The sequence below is a fragment of the Myotis nattereri genome (genome assembly GCF_964212035.1).
Source record: "Myotis nattereri genome assembly, chromosome: 14".
Lineage (NCBI taxonomy): Eukaryota > Metazoa > Chordata > Mammalia > Chiroptera > Vespertilionidae > Myotis > Myotis nattereri.
The window spans coordinates 61,671,645-61,695,425 of NC_138089.1; the positions used below are offsets into that span (position 1 = coordinate 61,671,645).

Below are 23,781 nucleotides of genomic sequence, written 5' to 3' on the forward strand. Positions count from 1 at the left end.
GTGCTGCCATTGGTGTGGTGGTGATTTTGCTGTTGTATAAATATCTGTTTGAGCCCCTGTTTTCAATTCTTTGGGGTATATACCTAAGGGACGGCATATCTGGGTCATATCCTATGTTTAACTTTTAAAATATATTTTTATTGATTTCAGAGAAGAAGGGAGAGGGAGAGAGAGAGAGAAACATCAATGATGAGAATTGGCTGCCTCCTGCACACCTCACACTGGGGATCTAGCCTGCAGCCCTGGCATGTGCCCTGACTGGGAATCGCACCAGTGATCTCTTAGTGCATGTGTCGACGCGCAACCCACCAGCCGAGCTACACCGCCAGGCACCTGTGTTTAACTTTTGGAGGAACCACCAGACTGTTTGCCACAGTAATTGTACCATTTCCCATTACCACCAGCAATGCAAGATGGTTCTCATTTCTCCACATTCTTGCCTTAAAAAAAAATTATGGCCATCCTACTGGGTGTGAGGTTTTGATTAGTATTTTCCTAATGATTAGTGCTGTTGAGCATCTTTTCATGTGCTTATTTGCTCTTTGTACAATCATTGGAGAATCTATTCATGTCCTTTGCCCATTTTTAAAAATTGGATTGTTTGAGTTGTTGTTGAGTTCTTTATATGTTCTGGATGTTATACTGTTATCAGTTATGGAATTTCCAAATGTGTTCTTTCCTTCTGCGAGTTGTTTTTTCACTCTTGGTAGTGTCCTTTGATGCACAAAAGTTTTTAAATTTTGATGAAATCCAAATTATTTTTTCTTTTGTTACATGTGCTTTTAGTGTCATTTAATCTCCACAGCTCTTGAGTGACATTCCTATGAGGGAAGAAAGACAGTCAAGGGTCTAAATTTTGAGTTAATTTTCTAGCTCGTAGTCATTTCTTGTGGGACCTGTGAATGGTGAGTCTGGGGACAAAGGATGGCCTGCCTGCGGCCAGCAGATTGGCAGCTAGGAGTCCTCCCTCAGGAAGGAAGTGGCTCCCCGTTTTTGGTTCAGTCTTCTGATGTGTGGACAAGGCCCCTGTTGGGCAGACTGCAGCGCCGAGCTCACTCAGCTTGCTCTGCGGATGGAGAGTGCCTGCTGGCCCCGCAGGTGGCTCCTGGCTAGTCCGCTGCCACTCAGTGGCAGGCCATGCCCGAGACCTGCTGTGCACGTGGCTGTGCTCAAGGTGGAGTTCAGCCATGGGGTTGATTTCCCTTGTGGCCTCTTCCTCCCCCTACCTCCAGAATAGAAACTCATGATGTCATCGTGATATTATGGAGGGATCAGTCCCAAGACTGTGACGGGTGGAGATTAGATTAGGGTCATGAACTTCCCATATATTCAGTAAAGAAAAGGGGTGTAGCCATGCAGTTCAGCAGCAGTTTTACAGAGCGCTTCCTTTTAGCCCACCTGGTGGGATGGATTTCTGAGGTTGAAAGAGGGTCAGAGTCACGGAGCATAAGCGACTCTCCTGGGTTCTAGCCCATGCAAGACTCCCCGAGGGCAGGGGCTCTGGAGCTGAGGCACTGCCTAAAGCGGGTCCTGCAGGCCGCCAGCAAGGTTGATGGGTGAGAGGATGACATACAATCTAGTGCTGCTGGTGTTCATTTCCTGGGGATGCTTCATAAGAAGACTGCGTGGAACTTGAGCTGGGCCATGGAGGGGGGCTGGGAAGCGAATATTGAGGTAGCTGAAAGGAGTGTTCCAGGGGAGCAGGTCAGAGGTGGGAGCATCCATGGGTACACAGGGGGGCAGTGGGGGATGCTCCAGAGAGTTTGACAGCCAGCAGTTGGCAGCGATGGGGGCGGGTGAGCTCTGAAAGGGCTCCGGGTGCATTGGGGCTTCCGGCTGGGAGGGCGGCCAGCCCGGGCACACTTTTCTGTATTGTATTTGAACCTCATTTTTTGGAACTCATCCAGAAGGTCCCGGCTGTGCCGATGAAGCTCTGGGCATCGCTGTGGTGCTGGCCACCGGGGCAGTGTGAGGCCACGCGGCCTCCTCCCTCTCCTCAGCAGCTAAGTGCAGACTCCAAAAGCTAATGAACTTGGCACAAACACTTGCCCTTGGCTGTTGGATTTCCTGAGCATTTGGCCTGGATTGTGCTGTCTCTGCCCTAAGACAGGCGGACTGGTTGGGCAGCAGGCCAGCCCCTCAGGGGTTGGACGTGACCCCAGGGCCAAGGTCTGGCAGTCAACTTGCAGGTTCAGCAGCAGTTCCTGTTTTTCACGGGTTCTGGAGACCAGCCCTGGAGAGTAGCTCTGTTCATTGGAACCGGATGCGATGCTGATGGTATTCTGTGTGTAACCCACGCTGCCCAGCACCATAGCTGCAGGCCACATAGATCTGCCTTAAGATCTGGCTAATGTGCCCTAGCTGGTTTGGTTCAGTGGATAGAGCGTCAGCCTGCAGACTGAAGGGTCCCAGGTTCAATTCCAGTCAAGGGCACATGCCCAGGTTGTGGGTTTGATCCCCAGTAGGGGGCGTGCAAGAGGCAGCTGATCAATGATTCTCTCTCATTATTGAGGTTTCTATCTCTCTCTCCCTCTCCCTTCCTCTGAAATCAATAAAAATATTTTTTAAATGTGGCTAATGTGACATTTTATTGATTTTAGGTTTATTCCGTTTTAATTACTGTACATTTAAACAGCCACCCTTGACTTATGGCTGTCTTATTGGACAGCATCTCTGAGGACTTGCTCCATCTAGCCTCACTTATGAGGACCGTGTCTCTGCCTAAACTCCCGCTTATTGAAAGCTAAGAGGTTAGGTGGAGACGCTGACCATCAGATCAGCCTTGGAGCCTAGAATTGGGACAGAGGGTTCGAAGTGGTCAATCTTAATGGCCAGTGTCTCCAGCAGATGCTCCCTCTTGGCTACAGTTCAGAGCAGTGTAGTTGTGAACTGCACACCCCAGCATCCAGGCACGGGGCAGTGTGGGAGGGAGCAGTGCCAAGGTAGGAGAGGGGAGCACGCTGATACTTGCTGATGTGGGTGCATGGGCAGGGGTCCTGACCAATGTGGGATGAGGGCAGAAGAGGAGCTGGAGGGGGGGCTAGCAAGTGTTGGGGGACATGGGGGGTGGGTAGGGAAGAGCCCAGTGTGCTGGGTGAGGAGTCTGACTTGTCTGTATCCTGCTCACCCCTCAGGAATTGCCTTTGTCTCCAACCCCATGTGGCACTCCCCATGCCCACAGCCTGGCTGCAAAGTCAGCTGAGGAGGTCGTGTGTGGGGCCTTTTGCAGGCTGGCTGTCACAGCATTTACCTGGCAGTGTGTGACGGGATCTCAGTTAGCCCTTTGAGGCAGCTCTTGGTTTATCCCTGTTTAATCGACCAGGAAACCTGAGGCTGAAGGGATCTCATGGCGATGCAGAGCTCTGTCCCCGCGTCCCTCTCTAGCCCTCACTCCAGGTGCTTGTGAACAAGCAGGTCTCCATCACAGACAGAAATTACCATCAGGTTACCTGGTGGGAGCCGCGTGGCGAGTGGAGCGAGTGGGCTTTGGAGCCAGGCAGATGTGGTTTAAATCTCAGCTCTCTTCATCACATCTGTGGGACTCGGAACAGAGCTTTAAACTTGGAGCCTTCCTCTCCTTGTCTGAAAAATGGAGACAGCTCCTGACCCCCTCAGCAGCCGGGATTGCGGGGAGGGTGGCTGTGAAGTGTCTAGCCCGGGGCCTTCCACGCTGGCCCTTTCTAAGGGGTGAGGCTGGGTGGTCCTCCAGTCCTCTTTGCTGAGTGACCGTGGGTGCCACTGGCCCTGTTCCATTGGAAGCAAAGAGGACGCCCTCCTGTCCCCTGGCTTTTTCAGCAGAGCCCTGACCTCTTTGAAGGTGGAATTCCCTTTTCGTGTGAAGGATTACATTAGCGAGAAAGCGGATTTGCAGAGCTGCAGCCACGATGGGGTGTGCAGCCAGTGCCTGTTCTTCCCAAGGACCGACTTTCTCGGCCAATGAGAGGGAGTGAGTGCCTTGTGGGCGGGCATGTGGGGCTCCCACACAGACACCTGTTGATGAGCCGGTGTTGGCACTTTGCATTGAGTCATCTCGCTGAGGCCTTGACGCGTGTGAAATGAAGATGTTTGCTCAGTCAGGTTCTTGGACCTCCCCGTGCCTCTGGGTCACCTGGGGAACAGTTTGCAATCTCTTCTCTGGCCCCACCCCAGACCTTCTATCTTGGGTGTAGATCTTGGTGTAGAGCCTAGAAGTCCATGCATTTTTTAAGTTCCGCAGATGGTTCGTTTTTCTGGAATCTCTGATCGCTCTGGCTTTCTGTCACTGGAAGTTGAGCACCTCCTTTCCCTGGAGCATGGCTGCTGTCCTCACTGTGGGAACTCTGCAGCCGCCCCCAAGTACATGTTTGTTTTGTGTTTTTTTTTTAAATATATTTTATTGATTTTTTACAGAGAGGAAGGGAGAGGGATAGAGAGTTAGAAACATCGATGAGAGAGAAACATCGATCATCTGCCTCCTGCACATCTCCTACTGGGGATATGGGTGCAACCCAGGTACATGCCCCTGACTGGAATCGAACCTGGGACCTTTCAGTCCGCAGGCCGACGCTCTATCCACTGAGCCAAACCGGTTAGGGCCCCAAGCACATGTTTGTTGAGCACCAGCGAGTGCCAGGGGCCTGCCTCATGGGACTCCCACAGGAGGGGTGGCTGACAGTGTGCGTGTAAAAGGGGATAAAGTGAGGAACTTGTGAGCATGGAAGGATCTTGGTGTGGGAGATGGGGGTGGGGCAGGGAGGAGGCAAGTGGCAAAGGGGATACCAAGATCTAGGGAAGAGCATTTCTGGCTGAGCAGGGAACTAGCTTGGCTTTTTGAGGGCCAGAAAGGATCTCTGGGTGGCAGGATTGGAGTGAAGGGTTGGGGGGCAAAGTGGGGTTGAGAATAGAGAGGGCCTGGGAGGCGGGGCCACTGAGGCTGGACCCCACTCCATAATGGGGGTGGGGAGCCCTTGGAGGCCTGACTGTGTGGAGGTCGGAGGTGGCTGCATTAGTCCCCCCATGAGGCAGTGGCCCTCCCAGGGCGACTGGATAGACGGGCGGTGAGGGTGCCTGCCTCTGAGATGAGCCCTGCAGGGAGAGTGGTTTTGAAGGGGAAGTCCCTCTGGTTTTGGCTGTGTAAGCCTGGGGTGACAGTTAGAGCTCTCCGTGGAGAGAGGCAGGCAGGATCTGGGCTCCGATGGGAGGCAGGTGAAGCCCCAGGGCTGGATGAGGTCCCAGCTACTGAGTTTAGACAGCAAAGGTGAAGCCGAGTTTAGACAGCAAAGGTGAAGCCGAGCTCCGTGCCCTGAGGCTCGCCCTGCAGGCATTTAGGAGGAATCTCTGGAAGGTTGGAGGGGCGGGTCTGGGCGATGAACAGGGTCTTGCAGAAAGCAGCCTCCCCGTGATCTGATGATAGGTTCCTAACTGGGCCGGTCGCGGTGCAGTCACACCCCTGGCCTATAAACTTCTAGTCAGCAAGCCTGCCCTTGGTTTCTGTGCTTCTGGATTAATACACCTGCCATCGGACACCTGCCGTCAGCCCCGTCTCTGCTTAACCTGGCCAGAGCCTTGTGTGTGGTGGCCTCCTTCCCTCAAGGGCCTTCCCTTAACCCCAACTCCCAGCTCCCCTGGTTTCTCTCCGGTTTTGTTTTGGTGGGAATCTACAGCTTGAATTTTTGAAAGAATTCCAAGAGGAAATAGAGTTGCTGTGGTAACGACGCCCCGTGGGGAGTAAAAGCCACACTCCAGGGCTGCTTTGACTCAGGGCTGGCAAGAACCGTTCTGTCTAGAGAAAGCGTGTGGCTGGAGCAGAAAACATTTGTCCTTTCAAGGACAGCGCCCTCCCCTTGCACAGTGTGCTCAGGGTGGTGCCTCTGGAATCACACAGGCTGATCGAGTCCTAAGAAAGCACCTGCTTGATCCCTGAGAGCAGGGCTCTCCAGCTTGGGTGCAGGGCTCTCTTAGGGAGTGGGGGTGAGTGTGGGGCCCTCTGGGGTGAGGAGTAAGTTACCTGGCCCTTCTTCTGCACCCACTGGTGTTACTCTTATTTTTTAAAAAATATTTTTTTATTGATTTCAGAGAGGAAGGGAGAGGGATAGAGAGAGAGAAACATCAGTGATGCGAGGGAACCATGGATTGGCTGCCTCCTGCTGGCCCTACACTGGGGATGGAGCCCAAATCTGGAGCATGTGCCCTGACCAGGAATTGAACTGTGACCTCCTGGTTCATAGGTCAATGCTCAGCCACCGAGCGGCACCGGCCTTCCTCCTCCTGTGGGGTGCCTGCTGTGTGAGGGCGTCTGGGGTCAGCAGGAAAACAGCCGTGTGCCACCAGCCGTATACAGCGCGCTCCTCTACGCCATGGAGGGGCGTCCTGGAGGGAGGGCTGGCAGCAGGGCCTGGGGTGGGGGGTGACACTTGCACACAGTAGGCTGCATGGAGGAGGGGGCTTCTGAGCCCACTGTGAATGCACGGTCTCCGCTTTATCTCACTGGTGGCATAGGGGTCATGTCCCCACCTGGGCTCTCTGTGTCAATCGGCAGAGGGGCTGAGAAAATACTTGTCGAGGGATAGAGTGGAGGGCTGGTAGGGCAGTAGCTGTTTGGAGGCGTGGAACCGGGAGAGGGGCAGGGGCAGGGGCAGGAGCAGGGCAGGCCAGAGTGGAGGTGGTCTGAACTTGGGGAGATCAACTGTGTAAGCGCCCCACCCCAGGGACCTCACCCCACACACTGTGGCTAGCCTTTTCTGACTTGGACTCACGCTCTCTGCATTCGTGTAGGAAATGCCCTTCTAAACTGGGCAGCTCAGGGGCAAGGGCTGGGTCTTCCTCGGTGACACTGGTGGCAGCTGGGTGAACGGAGGGAAGAGAAGGGCCTACGTGCAGGGAGGCATGTGCCCCTCTTCGGCGGGGGGTGGGGAAGTGGGCATCATCTGAGCAGTGGGATTCCATGGCCTCACACTGCGGGGACGGGAAGAGGGGGAGCATCAGGCTCCACTGTCCTCATCACCCTACGTGGTTGTTGCCCACTGAGGAGGCCTCACCCGGCCATCCCCTGGGCTCCCTGTGTGACGCCCCTGCAGCCTAGGAGGGGAGAGTGCCTTCTCACCCTCAGCCCAGCTCATGGTTAACAGCACACGGTGCTCCCACAGGAAGTAGATGTGCGTAGCTGAGGGCTAAAAGAGCTTGTTTCCGCGATATTTCTCCCACAGATGTGCCCGTTCTGACTTGCAGTGTGAATTTGGTTTTAATTAGGATTTTATCACTTGCAGGTCACACCAGGGAGGAGACAGTGTCTTACCTTGACCACTTAGGCTGTGACACTCCGAGAAGCAGCTGATACGGGTTAAAATAGCTCCGAGGAGCAGCACGCCTGGTTGCTCCGTACCCCCTGGCTTGCCTGGGAACAGACCTGTAAATAACTTGCTTTTCTAGCTCAGGTCCCACGTTGGAGCCTGTGTTGGGATGGAAGGATGGGAGGCTGGCCCCCAGGCCTGGTTAGCACCCACTGCCAAGGGGTCGTTGTGATGGACTTGGGCTGGGCGGGCGGCTGGGACCAAGTCCACAGATCACTTGTCCTGAGCCCAGCGTCTCCATTTGCCAGTGGTTGCCTCCTGGCCTCCCAGGGACTCCCCGTGGGTTGGGTGAGCTCTTTCTGCCCCCAAGGACAGGTACTGGGCAGCTCATAGAGTGACCTGGGCACTCAAGTTCCAGTCGCCTTCCAGTGGCTTCAGCACCATGCAAAGTGGACAGACCAGCCAACGTGAGTCCAGAGGCCTCCTCATGCCTCACACTACCTGGACCTCCTGTGCCCTCAGGACGCTTATGTTGTATGAGAGATTGCTCTGTGTCTTCATCAGGCCTGCTCTGTCCAGAGCTCACCCTGGTGACCACAGCAGGTCCCCAAGCAGCTTGGTGTGGCCTCATGCGGTCCCTTCCTCCACTGGGTCAGCTTCTGGAGGGTGTGGTCGGCCCAGGGGCGCCTCAATGGGCGTGGGTAGAAGCAGGGCCTGGGAGAGGGCAGGCTCCTGAGACATTCGGATCTGCAGGTCTCAGCCTGGGAGATTCTGAAATGGTGGGTCTCTCTCTAACTGGCTCCTCCTGTGCGGATGATATTTGAGGCCTTCGCAGCCCCAACAGTTTGTGGTTTTCTTACTTTTCTCACTTGGTAAGGATGGACCTGCTCACACCTCTCAGGCTCCTGTGCGGGGAAGCACGCCCCAGCCGGGGGCTGTTTATCTGAGAGTCTTGGAAGCATGATGCAATCAGGAAACCTCAGTTAAATGCTGGCCGCCTTTTAGGCGGGGTGAGCCACTGGGTAAATCCCTTCGTTCCGAACTTGCGTTTGGATGATCCCAGGTAGTTGTGCACTGGAGGGAGTGGCAGCTTTGGGAGCACTGTTGGCATGAGGAAGGGAGCCTCCAGGCAGACTCACAGGCAGCTGCCCGCTGCTGTCCTGGAAGTAAGAAGGTGGCTCTCGATCATTTCCAGCTCCTTTTTTTTTCCAGTGGCTTCCACCAGTGACCTTTGCCCTTTCCTTTCTGGTACTTCCTGAATGTTCTTCATAAATAACACGCTAACCCCGTGTTGCCGCCTCCTTCTCTGTCCCTGGACTCCTGCTGGTTCTCAGTGCTGTGGGCTCACGTCGGAGCCGGGCTGGCCTTCCCTCCTTCCCGTCACCCAGCACTCCCTGCCCTGCCGTTCCCTCTTCCCAGCAGGGACAGCCTGCTCACCCTCCTCTTCTCAGCTGTTCGTCACTGGGCACTCCCCGAGCACCAGGAAGCCAGGGTAGCCGGACAGGCCGCTTCCTCTTCCACCTGCCCCTGAGCTCCCTGAGGGCAGCAGTCATGTCTCCAGACGACAAGCCCAGAGACGCTCTGCAGTATTTGAATGGAGAGAGGAAGGAACTGGGCAGCATGTGGGAGCTGGCTGAGGATTTTCTCAGGGAAAAGCAGGCGTGCCCTTTGGGAAGAGTCCAGAGACTGACTTGAAAGTCTGCCGGCGGCAGTCATGGCAGCCGGAGGAGCTTCAGGTGTGAATCTGGTCAGATAACTGAGTTTCCAGGATCTGTTATTTACACACGGGAAAGAGCTGCTCATTTTCGTTGGTCACAGGCTGAGCCAGCCAGTGCTGTGATGTGGCCCCCAGGAGGCCTGGTGTGGTCTTGTTGGCAGCTCTGGGGACCTCTGGGGGGGAGCCCAGAATTGGTGTCAGCAGGCCTGTGTGCCTCGGCTATGTGTGCGAGGTAAGGGTGTCACTTTCAGGAGCCGCTCCCTGGGGTGTTCAGCTTGCTCTTTCCATCGGGCCCCAGGCTGGTGAACACAGTAACAGGCTCAGCCTCAGAACCCTGTCTGCTGCCGGCTCCTGTGCTAGGGGAAGCCTGTTTGCTCTCTAGCCGGCAGGTCAGACATCAGTTGCGTGTCCTCAGGACCAGAGAGCCTGGGTGGCGGTTCCATTCCCCCAGACGGATCCGCTGGGCCTCCCGGCCTGATGCCTCGGCTGCCCACTGGGAGGATGGGCAGGGGGTCCGGGCCACGCCCAGAGCTCCATGAAGAGGACCGATACTGGACATCTGCTCGTGACTCTCGCTCCTCCTCTCATCCCACCATGGAGAGGAAGTCCAGGTGGTGGTGAGTGGGCTTCCTGGCAGGAGGCGTTGTGCCCTCCAAAAAAAGGGAAGTGGTGGGGCCGGGTGAGAGGGTGGGAGGCGACCTCGTGTCACCATCAGTTAATTTCTCAACTGAAATGTTCTCCCTGAATTGGGGGATGTGCGGCCTGATGGGAGGGCACGCGGCCTGCAGTGCCGCTCCTGGCTGGGCCTCTGGGCCAGTTTGGGTTGCAGGAGGGCCCTGGTGTGTGCAGGTGTGTCTTCCCTCCTCTCCTCTCAGCGTTGCTGGTTAGTGTTTTGTGTGTGTGTGTTTTAAAGCCTGAGAAAGGTCATAAGACATTGCCTAGGCTGTGTTGGGCGTGAGGGCCAGCCGTGGTTTCCTGCTTGCCCGTTGAGCCAGGCGAAGGCCAGGAGGGTCTGTTCAGGGTGTGAGTAATGTCAAGACAGTGAGCGCCAGTCAGCTGGGTTCCTCGAGTTGCTTTTGTTTTTAAGTCATTTCGTTATTAAATCATTTTGACTACAGAATTAAAGGAAGTGCAGAAATGCTTTCCACAGTTGTGTTGTGTGAGCCTGTGCAGTCCTTGGCCACGGTTGAGCTCATGGTCATGGGTGTGGGCTCTGTGTCCCTTGTGGGTCATCTTCACGGCGCCGCCCATCAGGTTGCTATTTTAGGGACCACTCTGGCGGTTGCAGAGCAGCTGACCTGCCTAACGGTGCCCGGCAGGTTGGACTCGCCTCGTAGCTCCCGCTCTCCCGCTGACGAGACAGCCACAGAGGAATCATCCGCTCTCAGCTCCTTGGGGTGCTTTTCTGGGTGGGAGTTGCTCCTGGTGGCTTGGTCATGCCCCTCTGGCCTGCCACCAAGAGGAGATGTCAGCCCTGGTGGTTGTGAAGTTGGCTTGTGGCAGAGGTGATGCTGAGGTGCCGTGAGATCCCAGTGAGACCACCTGTGTGTGTGAAGGGGGAGTCGGGTTCGAGCAGGGCGCTGGGCAGTCTAGACCTGAGCCCACCCTCACCCTTGGGCCCTGACGGCACCGAGTGTGTGAGCCTGGGTGGGTTAACTGCACCCCGTTTTTCTCATGTGCGAACGGAGAACGCAGTGCTGACCTTACTAGATTCCTCGGTGACTGCTTACATAGTACTGATAATTTAATTAATTAACCCTTGTACTGGGAACCTGGTTAGAGGTGCTCCCTACCACACCCCTAAGACGTGGGCATGGTTGGGATTTCCCTCCTTTGACAGGAGAAGAAGGTAATGTTGGAGGGAGGAGAGGACAGATATTCCGGGCAAAGGAGCAGGTGTGTGGCAGCAGGGAACTCGGCTTCCAGTTGTCTGCGTCCCCAAACTGAAGAAGCGTGTGGTCTGACACACACAGACCTGCGTTAGGCGTCGCTGGGCCTCAGCCCCTGGATCCGTGGGGAAAGCATGCTGGGAGCCCAGCGCTGCTGGGAGGCTCAGACAAGGTGGGGGAGAACTTTCTCTCTCAGGGGGATTCGCCTGGGAGCCCTGCCTCTCCCAGTGTGGGGGAGGTTCATTCCTTCACCCATTCACTGTTGCTCCACCTGCTGCTGTGTGCCAGGTGCTGGGAGCAGTGACGGACAGGCCTCTGGAGCGTCCCATCTCGGAGGGAAGACAGAGGGACGCAGAACCTGGTGACGGCACCCCCAGCTGCCTCCGTGCTGGGACAGTTGTCAGCGGCCTGCCTGGAAGAAAGGCCTGCTGACACGGTGCAGCCTGCAGCGCGCACAGGGAAGCGCCGAAACCCACCGGGGTTATATGAGTGCAGAGCCAGGCTGTGGGGAAGCTCACAGATGTGCCTGTTCCTCCGGCCTGGGGCCTCTGGGCACTCATCCCTGAGGGAATTGGGTCATTCTTCATTTGAGCCTCTTTTTTTTTTTTTAATATATTTTACTGATTTTTTACAGAGAGGAAGGGAGAGAAATAGAGAGTTAGAAACATCGATGAGAGAGAAACATCGATCAGCCGCCTCCTGCACATCTCCCACTGGGGATGTGCCTGCAACCCAGGTACATGCCCTTGACCGGAATCGAACCCGGGACCCCTCAGTCCGCAGGCCGACGCTCCATCCACTGAGCCAAACCGGTTTCGGCAAGCCTCATTTTTAAACATCAAAAGTTTGTCATCTACAGAAACTTGGCAAAAAATAAAGTACTATTCCGTTTGCACGTTGCTACATTTAAAATGTCAACTGTAGCTCACTTTCTCTGATGGCTGGTCTGACAGTAATGGGCCTTCTGTGTCCCAGGCTGGACCTGGGCCTTGGGTCCTGGTACCTGTTCAGTCTCTGTGGTTCCCAGAAGCCAGCAGGGTGCCCGCCTTATTGGGTTTGGGGGTGGGGGTTAGGGCAGGGTGGTGGTGGTGAAAACAGGGAGCATCTGGTTTCCTAGAAGATGCAGCAGGGTCAGGGTTCAAGGTAGGCCCATTGCTGATGGACATCAGGGGTCAGAACCCCAGGATGCCATTTCCCACAGTGGGGTCACGTGGGCCCTGCCTGAGGCCGTGGACCCGGGTCACCCTGTTTAACCCCCAGCCCCGCAGAAGTAGCGCCGACCCCCTCGCACAGGGGAGGAAACCGCCTCCGGAGGCCCCGCCACCGGTCAGCAGCGGGCTTGAGGCTGGCTGACCACCTGCCTGTCCAGGCGTGTTGCCTGGCTGCCCCCACACCACAGCCCCCTACGGGGTTGGCCCCACGGGAGTTTGGAGCCTTGCCTGGCCGCCCAGGGAGCTGTTCCAGGCTGGCTGTGTGTGAAGGACCTTGGCGTGACCTTGCAAGGGCTGCTTTCCTGTTGGGGCCGCGGAGCAGGAGAGGGGCCCTTTCAGCCTGGGCACACTCACAGTGCTAGCTGTTCCCTCTGCTGCCCTTCCCTGCACCCCCTGCCCCAGCTCCCGCTCAGCCTCTCCAGACACCCCCTGTGCCACCCAGAGATCCACCTCACCCCCCACACCGTGCTGTGGACACTTCCCTTTCCTCCTCTGGGTCACTACCCACTTGAGAAGCTGAAGAACGGTGGGTTTTTACTCCAGGAAAGGAGCCTTTTCCCAGCTGGCCTGTGTGTGTCTGGTCGTTGACCTCTGGGATCCTGTCCATGCCCCAAGGCTGGGTGCCCACCCTGGGCTGTGAACACTCGGTGCCCACTCGTTCTTTTTTCTCAGCACCCAGCGTGGGTGCCTGGCACAGGGAGCCAGTCAGTGGTTGCCGCCTGATAATCTGCTGGGGGGGGGGTATCTGCTGTCTCTGGAGCATGGCTGGTTTCCCAAGTGCACTTTTGGCAAGAATAAGACCAGACTTGGCTTGGGGCCAGCTCTCCACCTTCCTTGGCCACAGGCAGGACGGCAGCGGTCATCTGGTGCAGGCCCTGTGATGGGGTGCTGATGGGGGGGCCCACCCTGCCTCTGCTGAGGAGTGAGCCCTCTTTTCCACTGCCCAGACACCTTGCCAGGCACGGGACCGGGACCCTCGGCCTTTGTCTGCACTGGCCTTCGTCAGACTCCAGGCATCAGGCCTCGCCCAGCCTGCCTGGAAGCGGCCACACCCTTCCTTTTTGTCCCCTGAGTGCCATCACCTTTTAGTCCGAGGCACCTCATTCTTCCAGTGAGTCATGGTCAGACTTCCATTGCCTCAGACTCCTCCCTGTTCCTCAGAGCACTCAGGCACCCCTTGTCCTATCCCACTGCCACTGACCCCGTTCTGGCTCGTATCTGCAGCCCTATCCCCAGCTTCCTACTGTCCTCCCGCCTCCAGCTCCCTGCCTTTGGCTCCCTCTGCTTGTGAGCCTTTAGGGACTGCTCGCCCCGCCCCATGGGAGAGCAGTGACCCCTGCCCGCCTCCGAGTCTGAGTCTCGGTGAAGCCGTATGGGGAATCCGATGTGCCCCGTGCAGACCGTCAGAAGTCACACACTCCCACCCGGCGGGGGTTGCAGAGAGAGCAGGTGAGAAGGGAGAAAGTGAAAGCCCAGCACGACCTTTGCAGACACAAACAGTCTGGCCTGTTGTCCAGAAGCGTCTGTGCAGCCCTTTCCTTCCTGCCCTCGGGGTCTGCTGCCTCGTCCACCCAGCCGCAGGTCTTCTCCTTGGCCCAGGCCATTCCTCTTTGCTCCTGTGCGTAACCTCAGGCTGCTTGTCCCCGTTTTCAGACAAGGAAACCGAGGTCACAGCACAGCAGCGTGAGGCACGTCTTGCGACCTGAGTTCTGGCCCAGAGCCCGCGGCTCACACTATGCTGTGCCCCCTCGAGGCCGGTCAGGCCCACGGGCACAGATGGATGAGAAGCATTTGTCCTCAAGGAGTTCGCCAGCTGCAGGGCAGGGTGGGCACAGGGGCCAGGTAGTCCTAGCAGCAAACTGAGTGCCAGGAGCTCAGAGTCGGGGGCCTGCAGCCTGCCCGCATCACTGCCTGCCCAGGAGGGTCAGCCTCCCTCCTCCCTCCCCCGTCCCTGGCAGGAGAGAGCTGGCGGTTCTGTGCCCAGGCTTGGGGTGGTGTAGGAGAGGGGAAGTACGAACAGGACTGGGAAGGAAGGAGAGGCACAGAGATCTGGGAGGGGTGTGTATAAGGGGGCATTAGGCAGTGAGTTGCATTTAAGGGTCTCGGGGTGGGTGGGTGTCTCTAGATCCCCTGAGAATCTGTGCACCTGAGGCCCTGCCTGCCTGTGCTCCTCCCACGAGTGTCCGCCAGGTCGGAGTGCACATGGCCAGCTCTGAAGGTGGGAGCATGGGAGAGGGCGGGGGCGGGGCTGTTTCTAGAACCAAGTGCCACTCTTGACTCTCATCCCCCTGGTGAGGGTGCAGGGTGTCGGGAGGACCTCTGTGACCTTGGGCAAATCCTTCCCCCTTTTCTGACGGCAGTTGTCCTGCCAGCCCTTCAGTTCTGACCTGAGGCTCCCAGGCTGGGGGCGGGGGACTGTGAGGCTTGTCTGCACCGCTGCCCCTTCCCAGGCAGGGAGGGTCCTGCCTTGTGACCTAGGCCAGTAGCGCTTAAAAGCTGTCCTGTCTGCGTCGCTGTTCAGCAGGAAGACTGGGTCCCGTGTCCGCACATTGGTGGGGCCTGTGTCTCTGGTCACCTGCCCTTGCCCACGCGTGTATCTTCATTGTTCTTGAGCCCCTGCTCATGGCACAGCACCCAGACTGGGTCCCTCCTTACCCTCATCCTGTCTGCAGAGCTCATGCTGCACCCCACCCACCAAACTGCTGGGCATTTAAAAATGCTCTTGAGATAGTTGGGTGTTTTCCATTTTATTAATGAGTAACTTGGCCTTTGCCAGGCACTTGAGTGTCTCTGGGATTCCAGGTGGTGGCAGCCACGGCTGCTGAGTGGCCCTTGCTCAGGGCTGGGAAGGGACGTGGTGTTTGCAAAGGTTGCTCCCAAAGGCTGTTCCCGCAGTCCCCGCCTCTCTACCAGCTGGCCCAGGTGAGCCCCATGGAAGGGAGCCTGGCGGGGTGGGGGGGAGCTGCCCAGCAGCCGCTTGGGGGAAGCTGAGCCTCCTCTTCTCTTCCTTCTGGTCCTTCCTTGCCAAGGGAAGCACCATCACCCCATCCCCTTGGCAAGCACCTCTGGCCCTCAGGGAGCCTGCGGCTGGCAGGGGCAAGGAGCTTTGTTTGCATGTCCTGCTTCTGGCTGGCTTCATCGGCCAGCATTTAGTCAGGGAGGGTGTGTGGGTCGGCCCAGCAGCCCTGGGGCCTGTGGAGAAGCCTGGCTTGTTTCTCAGCTATGAGGCTCTCCATTCCCTCTTGGCCATCCCTGTGAATGCCTCTCGCCCTCCTGCTGCCCCCTGGTGGGCAGGCTCCCAGAAAGTCCTCTGATCCCCCTCCATCAGCTCCCTGCTCCCCTCTCCTCCTCTCTGTGTCAGCCCCACCTGCCTTGACGGCCTGCCGACGTTCACCTTCGCCTTCACGGTGCTGCCGCTCCGGTCCCTGTGCGTGCTCAGGCCACACCGCCTTTGCTTCAGCTGTGCTCCCCTCCCTCCCAGAATGCCTCCTTCCTCCTGTCTCCCCATCCTGCCCACCCTCAGTAGGAACCCCCCCGTAGAACCATGTTGACCTCTCTGGCTGCTGTCACTCCTTCCTGCTGCCTGTCCCGAGAGACCAAGCTGCCGGGCTGAGAGCGAGGAGGCATCTCAGTCTGTTCACATCTCGACCCCCACCTGGGCCAGGCCTCCCCCTGGCTTCGGCGTCTTCTCTCCATAGGCGTGTGGCCTGGGTCAGCGTGGTGAACGCTGGCAGGAAGTGACTCAAAGCCAGTGTCCCTCGTGGGGCACACTTGACTCCTAGGAGCACAGGGCAAGCAGCTGTCAGTTCTGATGTGTCTGTGCCAGCTCGCTCTTGTCTTCGTCACAGCAGTCCCTGTGGAGGCTTCCCGCTGTCTCCTCAGCACCCTGCCCTGCGTCAAGGCAGGTCCTTGGGGAGGAAGTGACACTGACCCCCTGAGGGGCTCCCCCTTGTGCAGGCAGATCCTGGACAGGCTCTATTCTGGAGCCTCCCCCGTGCTCCAAGGGCAGGTCACGCATTCGGACAGACATGGAGCCTCACACACCCTGCGTGCACATTTGAGTGTGGGGAGCCCAGCAGAGCTTTCGCTGCAGCTGGGAGCCTGGCAGTGCCCTCCCGTGGGCCTGTGCACCTGAGAGCAGGCATACTGTCAAGGCTGCGATGAGAATGACCTCTAGACTCACAGGCAGGTCGGGGGCAGCAGGAAGACAGATTTACGGAAGCTTTTCCCATAGGAATTTCAGCGAGTTCCCCTTCCCTCCGTTTCCCGAGGACAGTGCAGGGGTGCGTGGTTACGGGCCGGTCTGAGGCTGTTATGCTGCTCCTGACGGGACCACAGAGGTGTTTCTGGAGCGAAGGTCCGGGGCCTGACCTCCCGATTGCTGGTGGCTGCTCCACCCTAGTCTCCCAGCTCAGCGGGTGGCTCTGTTCAGACCCAGGAAGGTGCTGGTGGCCTGAGCCCTCTGTGGCACCTGAAGCCTCCTGGCTCCCCCTGCTAGTGGTCTGAGGGCCTCTGGGCCTTGGCCTGGACTGGGGGGTGGGTTTTGAATTCTGCCGGGAGTTGAGGGCGAGGAGGGAGGCGTCGGTGCTGTGGCGGCAGTTGCAGCGGCCGTGCCTGCTCGGAGGCGGCAGCTGCTGGCCTGCGTGTGCCTCCCGCGATCTCCTCCTCCATCTGAGCAGCCGGTTCTCTCCCTCCCTCTGCAGGACAAGGAAGATGCGGAGCCACAGACCAAGCAGCTTAGAGAAGGGGAGGAGGGCGAGAAGCACAGGTAATGCCCGCTCGCAGCTCCCTGCCCTCCTGTCCTCCAGCCCCTGTGGGTTCTCACGTCCTCCCACTCTGCGTTCAGCCTCTTCCGTTCCTTCCTCACTGGCCCCTCCGCCCGGTCAGACCTGCACCTCCCCCACTGGCCCTGTGACGCTCAGTCCCAGCCTTTCCTGCTGACCCCACGTTCTGCCTCCTCGATCTCCAGGCCCTTGCGTGGCTCGGCTCTCCAGCACCTGAAGAACTGGCTCCAGACCTCCCTGGTGTGTGAGCTAGCGGGGCCAGCGGGCTGGGTCCGCCTCCTCTTTCCCTTAGCCACCCGGCCACTCAGTGTTTCCTGACACGTCCTCTCTGAGCTGTCCCAGCCTGGCACTCCTTTCCTTGTCCCCCGACATTCGGCTTTCTGTAGAGCTCAGCCTCCGCTCTTTCTGTCCTCTCGTCCCCATCAGTAGCTCACCTACAGGATTGATCTTATTCTGCCAAATCCCGTCGTCTGGTTGGGTCTGGTAAAGTTGCCTACACAAGGCTCCCTGTCCCTGTGGTTGCAGGCACATGAGAGCTGGAACCTCCAACAGATTCTGGGACAGGTTTCGGAAGCAGTGTAGGGGGCAGGGAGGGGCTGGGTGGTTGGTCCTCGTGAGCCGGGGTAAGCTTCATGTCTGTTAGCACTTCCTGCCCAGCCCTGAGCTGGGGCCACCGAGCAGCTGTGGAGCTGTGCTTGGGCCAGACCTGGTGTCTGCGTGGACAGGTGGCCTTGGTGGCCTTTGCCCTGAGCTGTTTCCTTCAGGCACAGGCCTGTGGAGGCTCCTGCTCACATGGGGGTAGATCTTGGTGCCCTGAGAAAGCTGGGCTCCGTGGACTCTTGGTTGAGGGGGTGCACAGGAGGGGCTGGGCCGGCACCTGGGAGCACGCTTTCCTGATGCCACGGCCTCATGTCGCCTTCACCAGAGTAAGTGGAACCCTCCCCAGGTGCAGGCCCCTCTCTGCCCCATTCAGAAGCCCATCTCAGAGGAGCCAGGGCCATTTCAAGTTCACAGGGGTGTGTGCCTGCACCTGACTTGGCTGTTTACCAAGTGTGTTCACACGTCCTGGGCGGGTCGCGTTGTTTCTCTGAGCCTCTCCACCTGCATGTCTGCAGCTGAGCTGGGGAAGCAAACTGGCTTCCCTTCTGGGGAGTGGAGCACACGCCATCGCTGTTACCTGGCTGGACTGGGGCTTTGGGCAGAAGGAGGAAACTTTGGGGCCCTCCTGAGAGCTGAGGGCTCCAGACACACCCAGAAAAGGCAGTTAACTTTTGCGTAAGGTCTCTGCTAACTTTGCAAATGGGACAGGAGTTGGGAGAACAGCAAGGGGGTGGGTGAGGGTGGAAATAAGCACATGTGACCAAGAAACGGGTGGTTAGGACCCTCTGTAGAGCTTCCCTTACGTGTGCGATAGATGGCCCTCAGCAAGCACGTGGCGTCGTTAGCAGATCCCGTTGTCAGCCCAGATACGCTGTGGGGCAGGTCCTGCCTCAGGCTGTGGCTGAGGAGATGGACTCCAGTCACGTTGGAGCAGGCGCCCCGGGCCTCACCCCTCAGCACCGTGCTGGGCAGTCACCACCTTCCTCTGCCCGGGCGCCTGCCCATCTGCCCAGGAGACTTCAGGATCCTGCTGTCCACGCGCCTTTGCCTTTCCTTATCCTTGTAGGATCCGCTCCTTCATATTTATGGAAAGGCTTGCTAGGATTTTGATGGGAACTGCATGGATTCTCTAGATCCCAAATTTTTTTAAAGTTTTATTGCTCCCTTTGCGATAAATCCTGTCCCGTCCTCATACAACCTAATCCCCATGGGGGAGTCAGCCCCTCTAGGTCGACCGGCCCAGGCTCCACTCTGAGAAAGACAGGACCCCACCCCCAGAGGGTCCCTGCTTCTCTGGGCTGGACCTGCCCTCCTGTGGCTTGTTCTGCAGGGCGGCCATGCCTCCTCTCTAACCCAGCCCCTCCGCCGCCACCTCCCTCAAAAGGAGAGGTGCTGCCCAAAAGGAGGTGCTCTTGCCTCTGTCCACAGGCCCTCTGCCTGCTCAGCACCTGCCCAGCGTCCTGATAGAAAAGGCTCACCGCCACCTGCCTGGTCTGGGCCCGTGGGAAGCTGGCCTGCAGAGAGGGCTTCACGCAGCTGCTCTGCTTGCTAAGCCTCAGTCACTCCCCAGGGCAGGTTGGCGGTCTGTGCGTGAGGCGGGTCTAGGCCGGGCTTGTGACCGAGGAGAGGGAAGGTGTTGGCACTCCTTCGTAAGGGCCCACAACCGCCTCCCTCTGGCTCTGGGCCATGTCTACCCCAGCTGGCACAGTCACTGCTCGGGGACATCCTGGCCTGGCCTGTGGAGAAAGTGGTACCAACCTGCCTTCTCCGGATGGAAAACTAGTTCTCCAGCTCCATGTGGAGAGAGGTTACCGCCAGCTGAGGCCCAGCCCAGGCCTGGCGCCCAAACCCTTTAGGCTGGTAAACGCCAGGCCCTCTTGCCTCTGTGGGTTGGGTCCCAGGATGGTGTCTGAAGCAGGGTGTGCTCACTCGCAGATCATGACGTCAGCTTGACTTGGCAAACATTGCCCCACTCCAGTGGTGCCTCCCAGAGCGGCTCCCTCCCCGCCTCCTGCTCCAGGCCAGGGTGTCCCAGCGTGGCCAGGGGGCTGGACCGTGGGCAGGGGCCGGACTGTGGGCAGGGGGCTGGCCTGTGGGCAGGGGGCTGGACCGTGGGCAGGGGGCTGGCCCGTGGGCAGGGCCCGGACTGTGGGCAGGGGGCTGGGCCATAGCTCCAGGATTTGTGCTGAAGCAGCAGCTCAGACACCTGCTGTCACCCTGTTTTTCCTGATCCTGTTGCTCAGGAGTGGGCCCCGGGATGTAGGCAACTGAATCAAGAGAGGACTGGTTTCAGGATGGTGTGTCATGGGAACCGTGGGAAGCAGACTGGCCCTGACTGTGGGGGAGGGTGGCTGGGTCCTGTTGCCTGGAATTAAGTCTTGGTCTTGTATGTCATGACCTTGAGTGCTGCCAGAGCCCTTCGCACCCAGTCTTCCCCTCGGTGGGGTGGGTATGGTCCACCCTGAGGTGAGGAAACCACATTCACCCTGGTGTCGCCTCGAAGGCCTCCCATCCGAGAGGGAGAGCAGCCCCTCCTTTGGCCCCTGTCTGATGGAGAACAATGAGCCCGCCAGTCCCATCAGTCCCACGTGGGGACCCCGGCCATTCCTGTCCTCGATGTGGGGACCCCGGCCATTCCTGTCCTCGCCTGCAAGCTCCGTGAACAGCCAGCGGCAGTGACCATGGAAACAGCCTTGGGCTTTGAACATTTTAATGTGACTTGAAGGGAGGACTGGGGCAGGCCTGGAGCAGTGGTGGTCCCGTTAGGGATTGTGGCCTCGCCTTTCCATGGGCTCCAGGCCTTGTTTACGTTGGGGACAGGGAGTGTCTCCATGTGCTGGGCCTACAGGCTAAAGCAGACGGGCTGCATGCTGCGGGCGGGGTGTTCCGGGAAGAGCTCCTGCGGCTCTACTCTGGACGTTCAAGGACGGAGAGCCCTCTGGACTCAGGTGCTGATGGCCCGGCGGAGCTGGTGTCCAGGGCTGTGACTGAGGGGCGCCTCTCACCACTGTCCCTCTGGCCCCCAGGCCACACGGGGCTGCCCCATTCTGCCTCTCCAGGGTGCAGGGCAGGGTGCGTGCGCGGGAGTGAGGGTGGAGTGGCCCTGAGAGCACCGGGGAGAAGAGAGGGCAGGCCTGCGGGTGAGACTTGTGGCATGAAGAGGGGGCAGGGGCCGGGCCGACGCCTGCCACGCAGTGTGGACGCTCAGATCCATGTGGTCGGGAGGTGGGCCCGGCAGTCAGTCGGGAAGCCGCCTTTCTCTCTGGCGTGCTAGACCTCTGCCCCTGGGCTTCACGTTTCTTTTCTTTTTTAACGACAGGAGAGTTTTACCAGACCCTGAAAACAGGAGGTGCGATTACTGTTTGCAGCCAGTTTCCCCACCACGATAGTCATGTAACAAACCAAGGCACTGTCGGTCTGGAGCCAGACTCACAGCGTCCCCGGCCCCGGCCTCAGTGAGGTGTGTCGGCCTTGCTGCTCCGGGGCCGTGTGATCTTCTCAGTATTGTCAGGATCGTGTCATGTGGGGTGACTGTGGATTCCTTAGTTCTGATATGATGCGACAAAGGCTGATAGATCCTCTCTGTAAGAAAGTCAATAAAATATTTTTGAGGAAAAAAACACATTTGTCTCGGGTTCAGTAGTTGGACAGAGATTTGCCTGGGGGTCTTTTCTTTGGAGTTCATAGTGTTTCTCTAATCGATGGGATGTTTTTCATTAATGTAAAAAATTCTCAGTCGTGATCTATTTATTGCCTCTGGGACTGTAATTACATGTAAGTCAGATCTTTTGATCCTGTTGCATGTGTCTCTCATGCTCTTTTCTGTAATTTCCAACTTCTCTGTGCCTCAGTCTGGACATTTTCTGGCCTGTCTTACCGTTTACTAGTCCTTTCTTTATATGTGCCCTAACTACTGTTGAACTCCTTTATTGAGTCCTTAGTGTTGGTTATATTTTCAACTGTATAATTCCCATTTGATTAATTTTTGCAGTTTCAGGTTGTCTGCTGAAATTCTCCATCTTGTGGTTTATCTTCCTGAACTTTTATTAGTGTTAATTACATTACATTTCATTTCTAATCATCCCAATATTTGGATCACCCATGTATGTTGTCTTTATTTTTTCTCACGGCTTTGATTGAATCCTGGATGTTAGGTATGAAAAGTTCTAGAGATAATTTGTGGTTCCGGGTAATTTATTTTCCTCTAGAGCAGCGATTTTCAACCATTTTCATCTCATGGCACACATAAATGAACTATTAAAATTCTGTGGCACACCAAAAAATATATTATTTTTCATGGATCTGACAGAAAATAGGTATAGTGTTTATTCATTCACATTGGACAGCGATTGTTGTGTTGGCTGTTGTCGTTTTTCTGTTTGATAATCTGAGGAGAGGAGGTCAGTGCTCCTGCCTAAGTGGTCAGGCGTTGCATGTTTTAGACAGGCCTGCAGCACCAGTCGAAATTGCTGCTCGGAAGAGAATTGGTCCAGCTGCAGGCGGGCAGTGAGCTCGGGCGCCCTGGCCCACCCACCCCTCAGGCCTGAAGGAGAGGTTTCCTCTCCCAGTGCCCAGTCACACGGCCCCTTCTTCCCACGGCAGCCGCCGGTGACTGCCGATGCCCACCTCTGTTCCTGTTTCAGGTTCACCCCGATTCTGAAGATGGGGTCATGTGGGGATCACGACAGAAAGCCTGGGGGGGCCCGGGCCCTGCTTCTTGGCTGCCCTGCACACAGACTTTGTCTCTTCAGGCCCCGGGATTGCAGGAGGCTCTGCTGCCAGTAGACAGATTCTTCACGGAGGAGGAGTTGCCCTCCATCGGGCGACCCTGCCTTCTGCTGGGCGTGCAGCCCCTCCGGTCCCTGCGGCTTTGGCACTTCTCCAAGGCCACCAGCAGATTTAAAAACTCACAGGTGGGCAAGAGTTGGACCCGTATCCACTGCTGGTGACGGTTGGTTAAATTACCAGCCATCATTACCTAAAAGATAGTCACAAGGGTATAAAATAACAATAGTAAGAAAACAAATATAAATCCAAATAATAAAAGCCTAATATGCGGTCATTCTACCGCTCGCTATGATGTGCGCTGACCACCAGGGGGTGGCGCGGAACATGGTGGGCGCTGGTGATGCAGTGCTGGCAGTGGGTGGCAGTGGAGGCGCTGCCGGCCCCAATGGCCGAAGAGAGCGGGAGCGCAGTGGCATGGTGGAGCAGGTGAGGGGGTGGCGCCAGGCCACAGCGGGGCTGCGAGGCTGGGGACGCAAGCTGGGGCCTGATCTCTGCAGGCCACCCCGAGGGGCCTTACCCCGCGTGAAGTCGTGCACCGGGCCTCTAGGACGCAGTAATGAGTAAATAGTAATACAAGAAGAAATGGCTTGGGATGGTCACAGCTGTGGCCTAACTTCCCATCCTGTGTCTGTTGCCGGGTTTAAGTTGTCTGCGGCGGGCGGGAGGGCTTCAACCAGCCGACGTCCTGCACTGGAAAGGCCAGGCCTGAGCAGAACCCCGTGCCCGGGACCTCTGCCAGAGGCTTGCCCTTGGCTGTGAGTGGGGTGGGGGGAGGGGCAGTGTCTTCATCAGCTCTCACGGTGAGTCCGGAGGCCCTGAACCTGGCTGGACAGACCTGACACCCAGCATAGCCTGCCTCCTGGTGTACAGATGGGAAGCTGAGGCCCAGAGTGGGACAGGCCACTGACCGGGACCCAGGTGTTCATGACGGACCAGTGCCCAGCTCCAGGGGCACAGGGGCAGTGGGAGCTGGGGGCTGCTGCGCGTTTTCCCAGGGGCTTCTGGCACCTCCCTGTCCCCTGCCGTGTCCTCTCTCAGTCCAGCTGCCCTGCTGAGGCCTGGGCAGGGGAGGGCATGGGCGTGTGCCGCTCAGGGTCCTGGCACAGTCGTCCCCCCCCCCCCCCCCCCCAACTCTCACGGACCCCTGGAGCCAGTGTGAGAGCGACAGTGTTTTTCCCACAAATCCCCGCAGTTCCCACACCCAGTTTCTCTTCTGCTTTTCTCCCCACCCTGTGGTGAGGGGAAGCCAGTGTTCGGGGCACGCCCACTGCAACCTGATCTGCCACTAACCTGAGGCCTGGGGCTGGCGTGAGGGGCGGGGCCGGGGGCCAGGGCTGGTGTCCCTGCTCCTCAGAGGCCAGGCGGGCACTGCCCCCAGGGCACAAAGATTCAGCCTGGCCCTGGGGCTGTGGTCTCAGGGGCCCTGGAAGAGGGGATGGGGCAGGTACTGGTGAATAGGGATTGAACTTGAAGTCCCCGCGTCCAGACCGCTTGCTGCCAGTGCTGGCCGTGTGGTCACAGCAC

At 57.8% G+C, this 23,781-nt stretch overlaps 1 protein-coding gene across 4 annotated transcripts in view; it reads left to right on the forward strand.

The window, feature by feature from the left end:
* Positions 1–23,781, forward strand: part of CCDC12 (coiled-coil domain containing 12) — a 55,897-nt gene that overhangs the window by 9,808 nt on the left and 22,308 nt on the right. For all 4 annotated transcript variants that reach the window (XR_013996806.1, XR_013996807.1, XR_013996808.1 and 1 more), the window contains one exon: positions 16,789–16,853. Coding sequence is in view for 1 of the 4 variants with exons in the window: in XM_081106355.1 (XP_080962481.1) it covers positions 16,789–16,853 (65 nt within the window). In the remaining 3 variants the exon portion in view is untranslated. The remainder of the gene's footprint in view (positions 1–16,788; positions 16,854–23,781) is intronic.